The sequence below is a fragment of the Barbatula barbatula genome (assembly GCF_947034865.1).
Source record: "Barbatula barbatula genome assembly, chromosome: 9".
Classification (NCBI taxonomy): Eukaryota; Metazoa; Chordata; class Actinopteri; order Cypriniformes; family Nemacheilidae; genus Barbatula; species Barbatula barbatula.
The window spans coordinates 24,790,984-24,813,142 of NC_136772.1; the positions used below are offsets into that span (position 1 = coordinate 24,790,984).

The following is a 22,159-nucleotide window of genomic DNA, read 5'->3' on the forward strand; positions in this document are numbered from 1 at the left end:
ATGGCTGCGCTACTCCTCGCAAGTTCCTCGTCGGCTATGTTTCAATACTCGACTGCTGAGCTTCTCAAACTCTGCTTCAATCCGACTGCCTCAGCAGTTTTAAAATCGACGCTGCACCCTGGCCCGGATAACGCTCGGTTACCTCGTCGGAGATATCTTCATCGTGGGTCTCGACGGAGTTTCAACATTGATGCTTCCACCGTAATCAACTCCTTCTGGTCTTCATCTCGCCGTCAACCGAGATCATCCAGCAGGAAGGTGGACCAGAGTGTGCTAACCAGTCTACCCAGGTCTGCTAATGCTAGCTCTGTTTCCCACAAGAACAACTTTAACGATCTCCACTTTGGATTATACAACATCCGATCACTTTCGGGCAAAGGACCTTTTCTCCAGGATTTCATTAATGACCGCAAATATGACTTCTTTACTCTGACAGAGACTTGGCAGCAACCACATGACTTTTCCCAGTTGAACGAAGCAACTCCCCCCGGGTTTGTTTACAGTTGTAAACCCCGCGTTACAGGTCGCGGGGGAGGTCTCGCGATAATATATCGCGAGAGTTGGAAAGTCTCGGCTGTCTCTATGCCACTCTATCAGTCATTTGAGTCTCTTGTCATTAAACTAAATGGTCCATCCCCTATCATTGTAGCCACCGTGTATCGTCCACCTAAACCAAATTCAGAATTCATTAATGAATTTTTAGCTTTTCTTACATTTATATCACCTCTTTCCCCTAATATCATTCTTCTTGGTGATTTTAACATCCATATTGATAATGACAATAACTACCTCACAAAAGACTTTAAATCATGCCTTGATAGTTTTGAATTGCAGCAGTTTATACATTTTCCTACCCATTCAAAGGGCCATATCTTGGATCTACTTTGCTGCTTTGGTGTCACTCCTTTTAATTGTACTGCTTATGACCTTCCCATTTCTGATCATAAACTTATTTCATTTAATGCTAAGGTGACACTGTTCAAAAAGAAACTGTTACGTCAAATTTCTTTCCGTAACATCAAGTCCATTGACCCAGCAGCTTTAAATTCTGGTATTGCCAATCTACCTAATATCGACTTCACATCCTCCCCTGATGAACTACTCAGTCACTATGATTGTGGCCTACACCATCTCCTCGATACCTTGGCCCCAATAAAAACACGGTTTGTTTCCTTTTCCCAATCTGCACCCTGGTTTACTTCTGAACATCGCCAACTGAAAGCTAGAGGTCGCCAACTGGAACGCCTTTATAGAAAAACTGGTTTGCACATCCACAAACAAATGTTTTATACCCATTTACTTTCTTATAAAGATTCTCTTTCCACTGCAAAGTCTAACTACTATACAAATTTAATCAGTTTAGGCTCTGGTAACTCTCAAGCACTTTTTTCACTGGTGCATAAAACACTTCGTCCACCTGTTTCTCTACCACCTAATTTTTACTCCACTGACTCCTGTAATTCCATAATGAAATTTTTTACTACTAAAATTGATCATTTACATCAACAGGTATCCCCTCAGATCGCACCCCTCAAACCATACTCTGATGTTCAAACATCTTCTTGTCATCTTTTATCTGCTTTCACTCTCCCCTCTGCTGCTGAAATAACAAATTTTGTTCGCAAATCTAAATCATCAACTTGCCAACTTGATCCTCTCCCGACTACATTGGTTAAAACGTGCATTCACTCCCTGGCCCCTTTTATAACTGCAATTATTCATTCCTCGCTTATCACTGGTATTGTTCCGTCTCCCCTCAAAATAGCTGCAATAACCCCCATTCTTAAGAAACCTGGAGCTGACCCCAGCAACTTTAACAATTTCCGTCCAATTTCCAACCTCCCCTTCCTTTCTAAAATTCTTGAAAAAACAGTTGCCTCTCAGATTCATGACCATCTCACTCAAAATAGTCTCTATGAACAGTTCCAATCTGGTTTCCGTCCCCTTCATAGCACCGAAACAGCTCTTCTTAAAATCACCAATGACCTACTCACGGCTGCGGATTCTGGATTACTGACAATCCTCATCCTTCTGGACCTGAGTGCGGCTTTTGATACCATTTCCCACACCATCCTCATCGACCGATTAGCTTCCCTTGGATTATCTGATACGCCCCTGCACTGGTTTAAATCATATCTCTCTGGCCGTACTCAGTTTGTACAACTTAAAACTTTCAGATCCTACTCTGCCCCCCTTTCCTCTGGTATTCCCCAAGGCTCTGTCCTTGGACCCCTTTTGTTCATTATCTACCTTCTCCCTCTTGGCCACATTTTTCGTAAACATAACATCCAGTTCCATTGCTACGCAGATGACACCCAGCTCTACCTATCCACCAAACCCACTACATCCCTCCCTCCCACATCTCTATCAAACTGCCTTCAGGAAATCACATCGTGGTTCTCTCTAAACTTTCTCAAGCTTAACAGTGACAAAACTGAACTCCTCCTTATTGGCACCAAATCCATTAAAATAAATGATTTCTCCATCGCCATTGACAACTCATCTGTGTTCCCCTCCCCTCAGGTTAAGAGTCTGGGTGTCATCCTAGATAGCACTCTGTCATTTCAGTCCCACATTAATAACATCACTCGGTCAGCATATTTTCATTTACGTAACATTTCTCGCTTACGCCCATCTCTCTCCCCCAAAAGTGCTGAAATTCTGGTTCACACCCTGGTCACTTCCCGCCTAGATTACTGCAACTCTCTCCTCTATGGTTTACCTGACAAATCCATTCTTAAATTACAATTAGTCCAAAACTCTGCTGCCCGTATCATTACCAGAACCCCTTCCATCAGTCACATAACACCTGTACTGCAGCAACTTCATTGGCTTCCCCTCAAATATCGCATCATTTATAAAAATCTCCTCCTTACATTTAAAGCCATCAACAATCTCGCCCCTACATATCTCACTGAGCTCCTCCATATCAAGATACCCACCCGTTCTCTCAGGTCCTCTTCCTCCATTCAGCTCATCGTCCCACATGCTCGCCTGGCTACCATGGGGTTTAGAGCTTTCAGTTATTCAGCCCCATATCTCTGGAACTCTCTGCCCCACTACATTCAACATTCCACGTCCATAACCACTTTCAAAACTCAATTAAAAACTCATCTTTTCAGACAGGCATACTCGCTTTAATTTTTTTTTCTCTTCACCAGTTATTGTTATTATTATTATGATTATTATTATTTTATTCAAAGTTTAATGGATTGAGTGTTTTATTGTTGCTTTTGTAAGGTGACCTTGAGTGCTGAGAAAGGCGCCTATAAATAAAATGTATTATTATTATTATTATTACCTTAGTATCGGATCGGTACTCTGCATCGGCCAATACTGAATCTCAGGTATCGGAATCGGTATCGGAAGCAAAAAAGGTGGATCAGAGCATCCCTACTGTGTTTTCATAAATGTGACGTGTCATATGTAACTTAAGTGTCTGTAAGACCTCTCTCCAGCTCCACATGCGGCTTTTGTTTTAATCCGTCGTGTTGCTGTTTTCATCACCTCTGTATTTAAAGTGAAATAGAGCGTCTTGTTCAAGCGCTCCTTTGTTTTCATATCGGAGTGGGAGGTTTTTGGCTTTGACACCAGTGGATTTCTACTCCGAAGGGGCTTTATTCATCAGGATAACACAGTTTAACACTGCAAGCTCACACACTGACACAAACAAACACGCACACGCAATGCTCACACACTCAAACAAACACGCACATGCATGCGCACACACTCAAACAAACACGCACATGCATGCTCACACACTCAAACAAACACGCACACGCATGCTCACACACTCAAACAAACACGCACACGCATGCTCACACACTCAAACAAACACACACACACACGCATGCTCACACACTCAAACAAACAAACACACACACACGCATGCTCACACACTCAAACAAACACGCATGCATGCTCACACACTCAAACAAACACGCACACGCATGCTCACACACTCAAACAAACAAACACACACACGCATGCTCACACACTCAAACAAACACGCACACGCATGCTCACACACTCAAACAAACACGCACATGCATGCTCACACACTCAAACAAACACGCACACGCATGCTCACACACTCAAACAAACAAACACACACACGCATGCTCACACACTCAAACAAACACGCACACGCATGCTCACAGACTCAAACAAACACGCACACGCATGCTCACACACTCAAACAAACACACACACGCATGCTCACACACTCAAACAAACACACACACGCATGCTCACAGACTCAAACAAACACGCACACGCATGCTCACAGACTCAAACAAACACGCACACGCATGCTCACACACTCAAACAAACACGCACACGCATGCTCACACACTCAAACAAACACGCATGCTCACACACTCAAACAAACACACACACGCATGCTCACAGACTCAAACAAACACGCACACGCATGCTCACAGACTCAAACAAACACGCACACGCATGCTCACACACTCAAACAAACACGCACACGCATGCTCACACACTCAAACAAACACACACACGCATGCTCACAGACTCAAACAAACACGCACACGCATGCTCACACACTCAAACAAACACGCACACGCATGCTCACACACTCAAACAAACACGCATGCTCACACACTCAAACAAACACACACACGCATGCTCACAGACTCAAACAAACACGCACACGCATGCTCACAGACTCAAACAAACACGCACACGCATGCTCACAGACTCAAACAAACACGCACACGCATGCTCACACACTCAAACAAACACGCACACGCATGCTCACACACTCAAACAAACACGCACACGCATGCTCACACACTCAAACAAACACGCACACGCATGCTCACACACTCAAACAAACACGCACACGCATGCTCACACACTCAAACAAACACGCACACGCATGCTCACACACGCACTCACTCACACACACATTAACACAGTTTGATGAGCTCTGTCTCCAGTATATTATCATATTTGATTAAGTGCTCTGGTGTTTGGTCTGTCTGTTCATTCATGTTTCACAGAGCTCACAGCAATGCATTCTGGGACTGTCTTCTACACAAAGGACATGTAATGCAGTTTGGCCTAGACCAGGAGCTGTTAGTGAGGGACCTGATGGACACAAGTGATGGTGTTCTTGGCCATTCAGCAGAAAAATAATATCCAAGAAGATAATAGCAGCAGGGAGAGAGAAACACATCCACCTCGCTCTCAGCCTGTACCCTGTGTCTGTAGGATACAAACCTGAGATAAATCTCTCCACACATCTTTACATTTCCCATCATGCTGTGCAGCAGACAGGTCTGTTCCCTCAATTACACCAAAGAGAGAGAGACGTGAACACTGCACGACCTGCACTCTCTCAACCACACTACAGATGTTTCTATTGGTTTTTCCTGCATGTGTTCTGATCTCATGTGTTTTCACTCACATGGTGATGTTTTGGCCTATAGCTGGACATCAGGAGGATTGTTTATGGACGTACCCTCAATGTCGCTCTCTCGGTTTGAGCTGTTTTGTCACTCGTCTCTAAATGTTATGGTGAAAGTAATTTCACCATAAATGCATATAAATGTAGTTTTCTACCATTTTTTTTGTTAATGTTATTTGTATGGAATCGTCTCGTGTGTGATTACGGGCTAATTAGCATGTTTGTGATGTCATTGCAACGTACATGCATTCTTTGAACTTACTGTATTTTAATACCCAATAAAACCTAAGTCGTTTATATATTTAATGTTTCTGTTGTCAGACATAAATTCTTATTAAAAACACATGTTCACGTTTCCAGTCAAAACAATGTCAGTGCTTGTACACGCTGTATTAAAATCATTCATTTATTCTCATACAAGTAACTTTCAGCTGCTGTTAGGCCATGAACGGAGAAGACGCAGAGAGACTTTTGTCCACTCGCTGAACGTTAAAGTGCCCCTCTTTTCCTCTTCCTCATTTCACCTCTCCTTTGGTGTTTAAGTGTGTGTAAAGTTAAACAATCTGAAAAGTAATTTCACCATAAATGCATATAAATGTAGTTTTCTACCATTTTTTTTGTTAATGTTATTTGTCAGGGATGTTCACGGAGAGAGCGGGAAGAACCAAGTTGTAAGGCAGCCGTGGCGTGCATAGACAAAGACATTTATTTAAATAACAATCCCGCGATTGGGAAACAGGAATTCAAAACAAGGAATAAACATAAAATATGCCAAGAGGGGCAAAAAAAGTCCAAAATATTAAACACTGTTATAATCCAACCGGAAACATCAGAGCAATTAGGCAGACAGGAACAATACAAGGATCTAACAGCACAGGACAGAAAACACAGGGGCATAAAGTATGGAATCAAATCAAGAGGGAACAAGTGCAGTGCATGAAAACATTAACACTAATGAGGAAACCAGAGGGCGGGGACCAGAGAGAGCACATGGCATGTCTCTGTCACACTTAACGTATGGAACTTATAACACGGCTACTGGCCACATGAGAAAAAAAACATGCATTTCCACAGTGTCCATCTCCTCTCCCTTCATCTGAGCAATCTAGTGAGGCTTCACGAGAGAATAACTGTTCTTTCACTAGCTACGACCCTTCCAGAACAGAGAGAGAGAGATGTACAGGAGCAAAAGTCAAGCCCAGAATGATTCAAATCATTATTTCTGATGTTTTTCTCCTCAAATTTTTGTCCGTCATTCATCAGCGATGGTTAAGTCAAGAGGATGTTTCTCTTGGTTTACCTTTCGTCTCCTTATGAAACTGTCATTACAATCCAGACGGAGTGATCACACTGAACCGGATGAATAAACACACGAGTGAATGATCGAACACTAAATATTGATCTGAAATACTTCATTTGCAAGAGCTGGTATGAGAAGTGTCGGTCAGTACCCGTCACAGGTTCACATTTTGTAATGAACAATGTTTTAATTGGGAAATTATTTCAAGATAGAAGTAGTTCTGGTATGAAAGTGAAAAGGTGAAAATGGCCTGGAAAAGCTTTTAATTGTTACACTACATTTGCTGTTTGCATGTTGTCAGTAGTTTTTATATATTAATAACAAATATTAATTATCAGATTCTATTAAGAGAACACCACAGAGTACATACATACATACAATACATACATATATCAAAATATGAAATAAATGGCCTGATATAAGATCATATCTTTTATACAGTATATCCAACTGGGCTAAATTGATTTAATATTGATTTATTTTCAAAAACATCCGTTTTGAAGATCATATAAAGACCGGACCTCTTGAATAGCCCTGCTGGAGACCTTAAGCAGCAAACGTCAGTGATTCCTCATTATTCTACATTATGATGAATGTGATATTAAAGCTCTCCGAGAATGTATTTGGTACCAATATACTGAACCATCGGTTTATATTTTACTAAAGTGTTAATAGAGCTTAAAATAAAAAATGTCAGTTTATGCACAAGCTTTCTATTTTAAAAGAGAAATACATGTATATATAATGGTTACTTTATTTAAATATTCATGTGTCCATTAATTCATGAGGAATATGAAGCGTTATGGATCTGACAATTCTTCAAATGGCTCTTATCTGACTATGAGAACTAAAAATAAAATAAATGCTTTAAAACCTTGAAGAGCTATCTCACATGGATATGAACCAGCAAATGTGCTGTAAAAACTTTCTTTAATGACAGTTTTAGTGACGTGTGTCTATGAGATGAGATGGGATGTTGCAGTATCCATGGAAACAGACTCTGAAACCGATCATCTATTCTGGGAAAGATTTGTCTAGTGGTTTATCCTCATTTCTGTTCCTGCAGTCTGAGGAGAGAGAGAGATGTGTGTGAGTGAGTGAGATGATGAATGTCTTTCTCTTTGTGTGTGTGTGTGTGTGTGTGCACGTGTGTGTTTGCTGAGGTATAAACTGTTTTATCAGTGTGTGTTCAGAAGGACGTGTCAGTCAGCGGACGCTCTGATCACAGGTCACGTGTGTTCTGTCTGGTATTTCCCCTCACACACACACACTCATCATGACCCGGTCATCCTTCTCTTGTGACATCACAGAGGAAAGAATAATGATGTGGAGAGAGAGATGTTCAGCAGGCTTGACCTCAGGAGGTGTGCTTTTAACTCCACTCTTAACCTTCTGATGCTATGAGAATCATTTCACATCTGATTCAAACACCAGCTCAGTCAGACACATGACCCACAGACACGGGGATAAACATCCTCACACAGACAACATACTGACCGGAACACAAAACCTTCACATGATACTAAAAACAGAGGACTGCATGCAAATCCACCCACTCCACTACTGTGTTTTTGGGGTCCGAGTGATTGGTGTTTGCTCTGTTTTTTTATCAGTAAACTTCTGTTGTCCATATATATATCTTTTTTTTTATTGAAACCATATATCATACTAATGTGCACTCAATCATTTGATCTGCTTTCTCTTAGTTTCTACTCTCAGAACACACACATCTATCAGAGGTCATGTGCTGTTTTATCTGGTCTGCTGTTATCACAGTCCAGCACATGAGAGGTGTGATACACAAACACACATGAGGAAAGTCTCGGATGCTTCCATTCATTGACATGACCTCTGAAACGATTTCTATCAGTCCACAGACACATCACAATTCATATAGTGTGTTCACTACACACAAACATTTATATTTAGTTTGAGGTGTATTAGATGATTTAATCCCATTGACCTGTGGTTGAGTGTTTTACACGTCTGTCAGATAGCAGGATTGGAATAAGATTAATTCTTCTGCTTTGTTAGTTGGGTTTAGCCACACCTCTGATCTAAACATAGGAGAACTTTGACTTGTTTTTGGTAACTTGACAGTTTGGTCAAATAGCAGAAACCCATATGAGGCACGTAGGATGTGCTCAAATACAGAATTCATCAACTTTGGCAGCTCAGGATTCTTCTGAATATATTTGAAGGCGATGTCATGTGTTCTCCAGATCTCTCTTAACATTAACATCAGCGCTGGCAACCAGATGACGGACCTGAAGAACAATCCAATGATGTAGCGCCAAAAAAAGCTTTCTTACTTACTGTTACCATAAATGGTCAAAACATGTTTGTTGGCTGTGGTTGATACGAGTAACGCAGGCTTGTGTTTCAGCGGATGGCTGCGGGGCAGAAGAGCATTCTGGGTTTTTCAGGTCTGAGTCTCGTTCATGAGAAAGAATGTGATTACATCCGTTTCTTTGTGTGTTGTGGGGTTTTTGCATGTGAATGTCTGCGAGTAATGCCCTCATTATACTGGGTCAGATTCCTGTGAGCCCTTAACCGGGTGTGCAGGTGCAGAAGAAGAAGAGAGATTGTGCGTGTCAGAGAGAAAGATGAAAGCTGAGAAAAAAGATTGAAGTGTGTTTGTGTTTGTTTGGCAGGTGTGACACTGCAAGAAATGTTAAATAAAATTGATTTTAATAACCTAATCTTTGCGTCTTGATCTAACTACTAGGGCCCTATGATTTCCAACACGGAGAAAACACGGACGGAATCGCGGAATCCAGACATAAAAACTGAATTTACTGTATAACACGGATTGTCACAGAATTTGGAAAATTTTGGATTAAATCATTTTTAAAACCCAAAAAATGTACAAATACTATGGTTTCATTAACTGACGAATAAAATGACAGAACTGCACATTCCCTGTTTGTATGAGGCGCCGTATATGTGTGATGACGTGACGTTAGTAAGGCGTGGAATTACGCCATATTTATAAACATTTATTCAAAGTTGAGACGATCATGTCGTAGAGACCATCTGAGACTGTAAAGTCTTCCAAAAAACTGAAAAAGTTTTCTCATAAAGTACTGCAAGCAAGGAGGATCACTGCCTCAAAACGAAAGCATCCTTCGTCTAACCCACTTACCTTTGAGCTACACACACATGGAAGCCGTACTGAACAAGATCAGTGGGAAGAATATGTGTGTTGTGGTTGATGAAACGATGAAGCGTTTTAACCATTGTTATAGACAAGTCAGTAATAATCGGGGATCATTCATTCATTCATTCATTTTCTACCGCTTTATCCGGGGCCGGGTCGCGGGGGCAGCAGTCTAAGCAGAGATGCCCAGACATCCCTCACCCTAGACACTTCCTCCAGCTCTTCCGGGGGGACACCAAGGCGTTCCCAGGCCAGCCGGGAGACATAGTCCCACCAGCGTGTCCTAGGTCTTCCCCGGGGTCTCCTTCCGGTCGGACGGGCCCAGAGCACCTTCCGGGGAAGGCGTCCAGTAGGCATCCGTAACAGATGCCCAAGCCACCTCAGCTGACCCCTCTCGATGTGGAGGAGCAGCGGCTCTACTCCGAGCTCCTCCCGGGTGACCGAGCTTCTCACCCTATCTCTAAGGGATCGCCCAGCCACCCTGCGGAGGAAGCTCATTTCAGCCGCCTGTATCCGGGATCATAATAAGTATAATAACAAAAGTAATCATCTAAAACTATATACAATAAATGTTTTGTACTCATTTTCCTTCTGGTATTTAAAATTCAATACATAGAGGCAGATTGTTGCTGCTGCGAGAAATAAATAGAAAATGTAATACTAGGTATAACCATCAGCTGTAGTATAGACCCATATAAACAGCAACTTGTGAATATACGGTCCTGTTTAGGAGAAATTAAAACGGAATTTGGGAAAAAATAAAACGGATTTCATAGGGCCCTAAACTACACAAAATACTGCTCTTAAACTACTTAAAAATTCCTACAGGAATCTTACAAATGTCAATTGTCAATCAGTGCAAACCACATTATTGTCATTACAGCAGCTAGAGTTCCACATTAATTATTCTTCAGGACAAATTAATGATGTAAAGCTTCAGGGCAATAATAATTCAACTTATTTGTGATGAAACAGAGCGGGACCCAAGAACTGAGCCGAGCGGGACGCCTTCAGCTTCTGCTGCTAGTAGCTTAGTATGCTGTGTTTTGTATGCTAATCGTTTTACAAAGGCAGTGTGAGAGCTGAAGAGCTTCTTGAGGACGAAGGCCGCTGTGGCCAGTAAACAGTGGGACGGTCTGGCGGGATGCTGGAGTCCTGGGACTGATACTGTCTGGTGTTCAATGACCACTCTGTCTGTATCCGGTCGTAACCCTCCTGCAGGACGGTCTAGAGACACATGAAAGAGATTTGAGCTGGGTTGCAGCCTCTGTTCTGCTCTTCTCATTCTGGGTCTCTCTGGTCCCTGATGGAAAAAAACAGGTCACACCAGATGAAGGCAGTGTAGCTGGTTTTTGGAACAGGGAAGCAATTCTTTTTATCTACCAGGTCTTATTAAGCTGACTGGGATGGTCTGTCAGATTCAGTTCTGAGAGGTCTTACTGATCAACCATCCGGACCTGCCTGGATCAGATCTGTGTTCATGCATTCTGACTTCTTTACAGTGTTAAACGTGTTGTCTTCTCATGATTAACATGGTCAACTTGTCAAAAAATGAGTTGGACGAATGAAGCAGTATTTCTGTGCTCGATACACTCCGCCAGTGTTCGTACAGGTTTCAGAAAGTTTTTTTCGATTATGAAAAATTGTTACGTCACAACTTTCCTTAGTTCCCTATTTGGACAATTCTCCCGGAAAAGCATGCAGCATGCTCACGCATCTACCGTAGAGAGCTGGAGAAGGAGCATGTGCACAAGTCACTTTCACTTGTGTGCAGGAGAGAGAGAGATAGAGAGAGAGAGAGAGAGAGAGAGAGAGAGAGAGAGCACTATGTTCGTGAAGTTCAGCTGTGTTTCTCTGTTCACTGCATTTGGGAGATGAATGTTATATAAACGGTGAATATAACGCTGGATTTGGAGATGGTTTGAAACTGATAGATGGAGCGCCGGTCCCAGCGCTAAAAGATGCCGGATATGAACCGCACGTGGTAAGACAAACTAAGTCATACGTCTGTGTTTTGTTTGCGATGTGTGCGCACGTGCTTTAGTTCCGCCCCCCCACACGCGTCACATGTTTCCAGAAATGATAGTACAGCTGTGTCTGTCTTTATAAATGTGATCAAACTAAAGACTCTGCGGATATTTGAATGATGTGATACTATTCTGTAAGGACTCAAGATTAACACGAGATACACAGAATCTTTTATGGCCACTTTAACTCGCCTGTCATATTGTGTGAAGTGGCTTCATCATGTGTCCCTGTGTGTGGGTTTCTATACAATATTTGTAGAGTAAAAGTCATGTCTATGGAAAGACCCCCTATGTATAGTAACAAATGTGTGTGTGTGTATTTCTATTGCAGGAAGTGAGACGGTAAGGAAGTGCTCTGGATGTGTGTGTTTGGTGTGTCAAGAGGAAGTGTGTGAACGAGGAGGATTTGCCTCCAGTAGAACAGAATTAGCCGTGTTCACATGACTGCAGGGTGTTGTGGATAACAGGCTCGACCTGTCTGTACCACACGCACACACGCACACACACTTCTTTTATTTGGATCCAAAGACAAGCTACAAAAACAGAATCCAAATACCTTGGGATGTCAGTTTGCAAGATGCCATGTACTCGTGGCTAACACTTTCACAATTGTTCAGATTCGTAACATTTTACAATTTAAGGATAGACAAAACGTCTTTGTTTCCATATTTGCGTTCTCCCTATAATGGCTGAGACGTTTAGTTTTCTTTTTCTGCAATCCACTCAACTGCAGTCGTTTGATCACATCCTTCTGCACATGACCTAAACATCCAAACACTCAAGTGATTCACTTGTGTACACATACAGGTGATTGTGTATGTCTGTGAATACAGAACACGTGTGTGGATCTGTCATCTCATCTGTTTATATCAACTCTAGAGTCTCATCATGTCTTTGTGTTGATGTGCTAGATTAAACCCGTCATAGTGGCTGCTTATAATATAACTATGTATATTTTATACCATTGATATTTTATTGAATAGTTATTGTATTCAATAAACATTGTTGAATTTGATTGTATTATAATTTTCGTAAATAAATAATTGTTTTGTAGAAGAGTTGCATTTAAGTTTAGGCAAGTTGCGGTTCTTCTCCGCCTGTTTGGTTTATCAGTTTAGATATCAGGATGAGGACACAGATGAAGTTTCTTCGAGCGATGTGACGATAAATCATGTGGAATCTGGAGCCGTTTTACACAAACTCTGTGTGTTGTGTGTGTGACATTCAGCGTAAGCGGTGTTTGTCACCTGTCATGTGTGTAACGTGTCTTACAAGAGCCGGTGTGTCATACAATCTGCTTCCTGTGAGCACACAAACACCTTCACGTCTGACCCCCCGAACGGGCCGGAGCGGTGAGCCAGCAGGAAGGAGATGAGAAACAATGAAGCCACACTTCCTGTGCCAGACGTCAACATTCCACACGAGAGAGAGAGAGAGAGACATAGTGAGTATCAGAGAGAGAGAGAGAGAGACGCTCGGCAACCAGAAGCTCTCCATCAATCTCTCTTTGTGTGTCTCTGCTCTTTTACTCTTAGTCAGCAGTCATCGTTTCTGTATCAGCCAATAGCGTTGCGTGTTCTCTGGACATCAGCGTGATTTGTGAGCTGTGTTTTATCAATGATTTGATACGAGCCATCAATCCTGTTTAAAACCCAACCGTCAGTGGAGGCAGTCACCATGGCGACCCGTGGCTGGCCTGATGAACGGAAGGGGGATGAGGGGCAGATGCTGTAAGTCTTTGTTTAAATCAACACCATAAAACTCCTCCGGGGTGCAGATGTCAGAGCGCTCTTAAGAGACTCCTGAACATGATTCATCTCATGAGCCCCGAGAGATTCATCTGAGATGGGTTTGAGCTTTAAAGATCTCGCCATGGTCTTGAAGCTCTTCAAAAGCATCCTGAGGTCTGCTGGAAACGTGAGAACAACAGTTTGCTGAAATATTGTCAAACACATGTGATGCTCTAGAAAACTTATGTGATCCAGGCAAGCTTGACTTCTTAACATCATCTGTTCTGTGATGTGATTATTTTCTATTTACTTTAGTGTGACGTGCACACAGTGAACGGTGTAGTCACATTCATGAACATTGATTCTTATGAATGATTCACAGTCTGAAATGACTCACTCACTGAATCAGTTGGACTGCACACTTCAGCCATGACTGGATTCATTTCACTCCAGACGTTCATCGTGTGTGTGTGTGTGTGTGTGATCAGCTGGAGGAAGTGATGTCACGTCAGGTTTGTGCTAGAGTAATGATATGAGCCGAAAACAATCATTTTATGGAAATATTTGAGATGTGTGAAGATGTTTAACATCTACAGTCGTATGTTAGCAGACAGACATAAAAAACAATTCATTGCACGCCCCTAATGGCTAGACATGTTTAAATAATATATCAAAACTTTAGTTAAATAAAAGTTTGTAAGTAACAAAATCGATCCATTTCAGTGTTTTAATATTTTATATGATGTTGTTAATGAACATTATTGTGTTTTATTTCTAAGGTTGGCTGTTTTAATCTACACAAACGTGTCATATTCTCTAAAGTAAAATATCATTTGTTTAAAACACTGTCTCATTTCAGTTCACTTCTTGGACTGCATTGAAAACAAAGTCCAGGTTTGAGTTGGGACACGGCTCTTGTGAATGCATCACAGAGGGAATGAGGTGTGGTGCGTGTGTGCTGCATGGCTCTCTGCTGCCACCTGCTGTTTGTGTTCATCATGTTTCTCAAGCATTTATCAGAAACACAAATCCAGTGCCAAATGTGTATAGTGTGTGTTTGTACAGTGCAAGTGTGCATGCGTGTGTGTGTGTGTGAGAGAGATAGAGAGAGTCATTAGAGCTAAAGTCTGGTCTATCTCAGCGGGGTATTGAGCTCAATAAAACAGCTGTGACACCATAGAATCTATGACATAGATCAACCCCTAATGAGCTCTCACCGACACGCACACACAAACACTCACGCACACACACTCACAAATGCACATATTCACACACACGTACGCACTCACACACGCACATATTCACACGCACACACACACACACACATACAGTCACACACACTCTCACACACGTACACATTCACACACGCACATTCACACACGCATTCACACATTCACACACGCACTCACACACGCACATTCACACACACACACACACACACACTCTCACACACGTACGCACTCACACACGCACATATTCACACGCACACACACACACACACACGCACACTCTCACACACGTACACATTCACACACGCACATATTCACACGCACACATTCACACACACATGCACGCACACACACTCACACATGCACATATTCACACACATGCACATATTCACACACGCACGCACACACACAGACTCACACACACACACACTGTAGAGAGAACACTAGATATGAGGTCTTACTGTGTAGATGTGAAGTCTGGAATCAAATCAAACACAACTGAACTGATGGAGAAATGACATGTGAGTGCAGATCAAGGACGGTGCATGTAAAGTGCAGCAGAGACTGCAGATCAGATGTTTTCTAAGGATTCACAACAACTGCGCTTATCAGAAATAATTGATGAGATTATTTAATAACTGTGTGTGTGTGTGTGTGTGTCTCAGTGAGGTGTTTTACACGTACAAAAAAGTATGAGCATATTAGCCCGGTTCTGTCAACCTTGCACTGGTTACCTATAAAGCATCGCATAAATTTTAAAATCTTGCTTATTACCTATAAAGCCTTGCATGGTTTAGCTCCTCACTACTTGAGTGAACTTCTTACGTATTATAGTCCATCACGTGCACTACGCTCTCAGGTGTCAGGTCAGTTGGTAATACCTAGAATTTCAAAATCAAGTGCAGGCGGCAGATCCTTTTCCTATCTAGCGCCTAAACTTTGGAACAGTCTTCCCTGCAATGTCCGGGAGGCGGACACACTCTGTCAGTTTAAATCTAGACTAAAGACGCATCTTTTTAATCTTGCATACACTAGATTATCATAATATATGTATTTCAAAGATCTAGGCTGCACTAGTTAGATCAACCGGAACCAGGGACACTTCCAATAACAACTGATGCATTTGTTGCATCAAAGAGTGCAGAACAGTACTCTACTCTCAGCCAGTCTTGTCTCATTGTTCCAAGGTTACAAGAGCGGAGCGGGCAGGGCGCAATCCATTCCTAGACCTGACAAATGCTGGACGAAGGAAGTGACGTCCCTACAAAACTTCAGCCACTATTAGATTATTAATGATAATTTTAAATCTAATTTTTTTTTATTTTCGCCTTGTTGTGCAAGCACTGTTGAGCTTGTGCAGAGGCAGCAGTTTTTGCCAGAGGGGAACTGGAATCCCCTGGTTAGGCCTGATGGTTTCCCTCCGAGGTTTTTTTTCTCCTCCAATGGAGTTTTGGGTTCCTCGCCACCGTTTGCATACTGTTTTGCACTGTTTTGCCTGGCCGGGGGGGCTGCTAGAATTTGATAGTCTTATTTAATTAACTCTGCATATAGTAATTTATTGTGTGTCTGATATTTGACCTATGTTTTGACTTCCATAACCTTTTATGTTTTACTTATAGTCATTTTTTCTTGTACAGCTGCTTTGTAACAATGAAAATTGTAAAAAGCGCTATATAAATAAAGCTGACTTGACTTGACTTGACTTGATCCTGTGTGTGTGTGTGTGTGTGTGTGTGTGTGTCTCAGTGAGGTCTGACCCTGTGTGTGTGTTACTCAGACAGATGGCACTGGGGTTCAGACTGATCCTCATTCTGCCCCAAACCTACTGAGGCCAACAGAGCAGGTGTGTGTGTGATTATTAGGGAGAAACTCTCATCCATCTTCATCTGTGATTCTCGGTGTGCATGTACCTAATCTCTCTCTCTCTCTCTCTCTTTAGTGTTAATGCAGTGTAATTGATGTTCATTAGCAGCAGGGGTCTCTCTTCCCCCTCCAGCTCAGAGTTTTCTTGTCTCTCTGGGGTGATGTTTGTGTTCATATTGCTGATATATGAGACGCTGTTCTATATGATGAAGGGATGTAAATCCGACAGTCCTTCACGATATGATACGATACGATGGCAATGTTCTCCTTCAGCAATGTGATATTTGTCAAATCTGTCATCATGAGTCATGAGACAACACAACTGAATATGTGAGATTTTAAGAACATTCTCTAAACATTTACTTGTGTCCCGCATTAGAAAATGTTGTACAGGATCACAATGAGTAAATGATGTCAGAATGAACCCTTTAAAACCGTCCGGATGATCTGAATAAACCCATAATGAACTTTCTTTCTACAGCACCTGCAGAACACTGTTGAGTCCTGATGTTTAAGAGGCAGTTCACCCAAAACTGAAATTGTTGTCGTCATTTACTCTCCTTCCAGTTGTTCCAAATGTGTATAAATGTTTTTGTTGTGATGAACGCAGAGAAAGATATTATGAAGAATGCTAATAACCAGACAGTTGACCACAATAGTCAATTGCTCCGCACGACCCTCAGTCTCCGGTTATAGAAACTACGGCAACAGAAGTTACTCTTTGGCGAGTAAATGAAACCCAAAAAAGCGTAAACGTAGTTTCCTTTTTTAAACCACGACTGTTTTAAACACGTGAAACTGTGTAGCATTACGCTACCAAATCAATTGACAAAGAACACACAGGCTAACGTAGCTTTACACGTCTCTTACAAGCTAATTCATTACGATGACATCAAATATAATTCATTAATTTTCTCGTCCGTGAACATGATGGGTGATCTCCATACGCCTCTGGATGGTCAAAACCACATGTCCCATAATTCCACTGTCCTACATGACATCATTTAGCTTCACCTTTTGTTGTTGTTTACAAAGTGCACCATCTAGCGCTCCAAATGTACATATTGTGGCTTTAATGAAGATTCATTTGTCTGACAGTGTTTGGTGTGTTGGGATGGAAGTGTGTGTGTGTGTGTGTGTGTGTGTGTGTGTGTGTGTGCGTGTGTGTGTGCGTGTGCGTGTGTGTGCAGACAAACAGACAGAAAGTGTTGGACTGACATGACCCTTCTTGAGTGTGTGCGTGCGTGCGTGTAGACAGACAGACAGACAGAATGTGTTTGTTGTTTGTGTGTTATTTTGGGAAACCATTCTCTTATCGTGTTTTTGGTTTGTGGATGAAACTAACTTCTCAGCAGACATAAACATCTGATTTGTTGTGTAGAGATGGAGAATCACGACTGAGGCATGATGGGATACATGTTGGGAAATGTCGCTTATAGCAAACAAACACACTGTAGTGTGAGACATAGAGACCGAAGGTGAAGAAAAGCCTCATTGTGTCTGTCTTGTGTACACAGCAGTGCATTGTTGTGATGTGTGTGTGTGTGTGTGTGTGTGTGTGACCCTGGACAGTGGACACACACTGAGACCTCTCAATCCTTCTTCATGACTCACAGGACTGATCCATCCACATCATCACAGTGAAAACATGTGTGTTTACTGACTGCTGGTTTCCCACAATCCTCCTCCCGATGTGAAGTTTGATGAGGAGGTGATGTGTGCTGCGGTCTGAACTCATCATTCCCACAAACCCCCTGTCTTCATCACATCACACTCATACTGACGCTTGAATATATTTCAATAGGATTATACAGCTTGTAGTGTGAGATTTAGGACCAGTGACAGTCACAACTAAACACAAACCAAAGATGATAAATGTAATATTTCTTCTCTTTTTTTTCAGCCATGGCTGATTCTCTTGAATTCTCCTTTTTTTGTTGTTGAATCCATTCAGATAAATGTTTAGGATCTGAGAGATCCGAGTCAAACGTGTTTATATCAATAACTGATGGTGGTGTTTTAAACGCAGAACACGTGATCATCACATCTGTCTGTCTGTCTGTCTGTCTGTCTGTAGGTGACATCACACAGAAGGGCTATGAAAAGAAGAGAGGTAAACTGTTGGCACCCTACATACCACAGATTCAAGGTAAACATCTTTTATTAAAGCTTTACTAGAGAAACACACATATCAGACGTACATGACTTGAACACTGATGTGTGAATGCTGTGTTACAGACTGCATTTATAATTCTGTGAATCGCATTTGACGGATCTCGTGATTTGGTGGAAATGAAAATACAACATCTGAAAGAATTGATGTGCGCTGAAGCGGTTGTGTTGTTCTGGTTTATGGCCTCGACTCTTTATATCACGAATGTCCTCACTTACATGATGTAATCTGCCCTGTGTGAGCCGGATCTGCATGAGTTCATGTGCTGAAAACACAAGAAAGATTTCAAGAACAAGTGTCAAAGCGCTGCAGTCACAGGACACTTGCTCTACCGTCCCGTTTACATCAGATTGTACGTCTTATGGTCACACTGGAATATTAATGTGTTTTTCCGTATTTGGCATTGTTTGTACGATGTCTCTGTATTGTCATAAACGCCTCTCGGAATGCTCGCTACAGATGCCAAAAACCCTTTTCCACTCATGAGTTTCTCTTCATCTTTTTGTCAAGATCTTCATCAATTGTTGTTTGTTGGTTGTTTGTAATAAACTGAAATTATTTTGAGGATTCAGATTATCATAAAAGAACAGAAATAAAAATCAATGAAACTCATGTACCTGTTGTTCTGTTACGAGCCGTGTAAAGTAATAATAAAGTCAATATTCTGTTTCGTCTAATGAGGATTGTTATTCTAACAGTGGTAACCGTCAGTGTCGTTTGAAAGCTGGACTGTGATTGGTTCGTTTGAAGGCAAGACCGTGATTGGTTGATTTTCAGCCACCTGTGAAGTGACATTCTTTTGCTTATCCATACTTGTAGCATGTTTGTCTGGTGTTATCATAACTGAGCTACACTGAGATAATAACACTCGCCCTGGACGTCCGATCTGTGTGGCGTGAATTCATGACTGTCATTGTATGGATTTGATCCTCTCAGAGGAAACCCTTGAAATGTGATTTGAGATGAGGGACTTGCTGTTGTTTGTGTAGATTCACATCGACTGTTGTTGTTGTTTGTTGAGTATGATGTGTTTGTGTCTCGTGTGCAGGTGTTGATCCGTCTCTGCAGATAGAACACAGAATCCCGTCACAGGTGACCTCTGCAGGTCCCAAACACAACAAATCCCGGGTGACGAACTCCAGGGACGAGCGCTTTAGATCGGGTATGAACGTCTCTTTCCGTCTTTTGTCTTGACATCGTTGGTGAATATAATCCCCAGACGGCACTGAAGCTTTCTTTCTTTCTATTCAGATCTGCACACTGAAGCGGTACAAGCGGCACTGGCGAAATATAAAGAGAGAAAGATGCCGATGCCCTCGAAGAGACGATCTGTGTTAGTCCAGTCCTCAGTGGAAGCCTGCACTCCTCCAGGTACAGAACACATGTATGAGCTGCTGCTTTTATTTCATCATGAGATTCACTTATCATGTTGACAAAATGAAAATCACCTTCATCATGTCGCAGTGATGTTTTCTGTCTTGGTTTTGATCTTTCAAACATGCTGTTGTGATCACAGATGCTGGAGTGTGCACGTGCGTGTGTGTGTTTGCGTGTGTGTGTCTGCGTGTGTGTGTGTGTGTGTGTGCACACGTGCGTATGTTTCGTACTGCTGTACATCAGTTTACAACGTGCTTCTTAAATTCTGGAAACTTTTATATCTTATTGGATGTCGTCATCGTCACATGCTGCGCTCAGATTCTGTCTGTGTCTCGTCTGTCATTCTGAAGGGATGTTTAGTGTGTTTTTAAAGGGATTTAGATTAGGAAGGAGCTATCTTCCCATGTCTATATTCACATTTGTGTCGTCATAAAGCACTCACGCTGGATCTCGTCTGGTTTACGAGTGGATTTTTTAACCATATATTTTGTTATGATCCATGCAGAGAAAAGCTGAATTGTGTCAGCAGCACAACAGTCATGAGTTGAGTTGTGGATGAACACACGTCATCCCTTTCTCCTCATGAATCTCTACGTGTACGTTTGTCTTTGTGAGATGATTTCTGTGAGCTCTGAGAGAGAGATGGAGGATGTGAATCTGAATGATCTTCACTGCAGCTCAGTGTTTCTTTGGACAGTTTATTTCTGCTCTCTTTCACATGTCAGTTCCTCTCTCTGAAATCCTTTCATCTCTCCTGTGATTCTGTTTCATCGTGTATATTCTCTCTCTCTCTCTCTCTCTTTATCTGTGTCAAGGTTACTCGACGAGAAGAGAATTCTAATATCTCTCACAATAATAATGAGCTTTATCATGTCATGACGTGACTCTAGAGAGAACTCAAGTGTGTGTATGTTGTTCATTATGGGTTTAATCCGTGTTCAGAGCTGAACTCTTTCACTGCTTGAGGTCTCTGACATTGATCTGAGAGTGAGTTTACATGCCTTATATATTGTTCAAGAACTGTTAAAGCGTAAGACATACCATGTTAACGCGTCTGGATATATATGCATATATCCTTCTGTGTCTCTCGCCGCGAGGTCGTCACGACGCTGCACTCCTGAAAGTCGCTCGTCATTTGCATAAAATTCAGCAATTCTCAACTTTGTTGAGTTGCTAGACACGGCCACTTCCTCTCAACGGTCACTGTCGCTGGATGTCGCTAGGCAACCATTGAAATGAATGACATCGCCTCTGGCCTTAGCTTCAAACTCTCAGTGTGTTTTATGTGTTTATAGATTCAATGGTTCATGTGTGCAGTTCACTGAACGTCTCAAAGCAGCACATGCTTTAAAGCTAAGAGACATGACCAATAAAAACGCAAGAATCATTAAATCATCATGTCTTGTTAACAGGCCACAGCAAACAAAGGGCAAGATGAAAACCCTCTGGCGATGATTTTATGTCATGAAAGTGAGTCCGATTATATTGATGATGTTGAGTGTGTTTTTCACCTGACAGACACGTCATCAGCATCAGAGGATGAAGGCTCGCTGCGACGGCAGGGACGGATCTCCTCGTCTTCTCCGTATCAGTCTCGCCCTCGAGTCGAACACTGGTTTAATAAAGTCATGCAGGGCTCGTCCACATCATCGTCCGCCTCCTCCACCTCCTCTCATCCCGGAGGAAGATCTCATCACGCCACCTCCTCCTCAGCTGCTACTGTACTGGCTGACCTCATGTCTCACACACGCAACGGTCAGTATATCACACCATGAAGCCTCGGCCTCACACCACATGCACTCGCTGACACTCAATCCGCATCACAAGCTCTGATCTGATTGGCTGAGAATCACAGGGTTGATC

The 22,159-nt window shown here is 42.1% G+C and overlaps 1 protein-coding gene across 6 annotated transcripts in view; it reads left to right on the top strand.

The window, feature by feature from the left end:
* The window catches only part of dip2a (disco-interacting protein 2 homolog A), a 50,385-nt gene that overhangs the window by 4,941 nt on the left and 23,285 nt on the right, over positions 1–22,159 (top strand). For 4 of the 6 annotated variants that reach the window (XR_013787130.1, XM_079464254.1, XM_079464255.1 and 1 more), the window contains exons 2-5: positions 18,824–18,895; positions 19,968–20,081; positions 20,171–20,290; positions 21,815–22,051. Coding sequence is in view for 5 of the 6 variants with exons in the window: in XM_079464254.1 (XP_079320380.1) it covers positions 18,824–18,895; positions 19,968–20,081; positions 20,171–20,290; positions 21,815–22,051 (543 nt within the window). In the remaining variant the exon portion in view is untranslated. Of the gene's footprint in view, positions 1–18,823; positions 18,896–19,967; positions 20,082–20,170; positions 20,304–21,814; positions 22,052–22,159 lie in introns of those variants that run through there. The other 2 variants (XM_079464258.1, XM_079464257.1) reach the window with 2 other exon arrangements.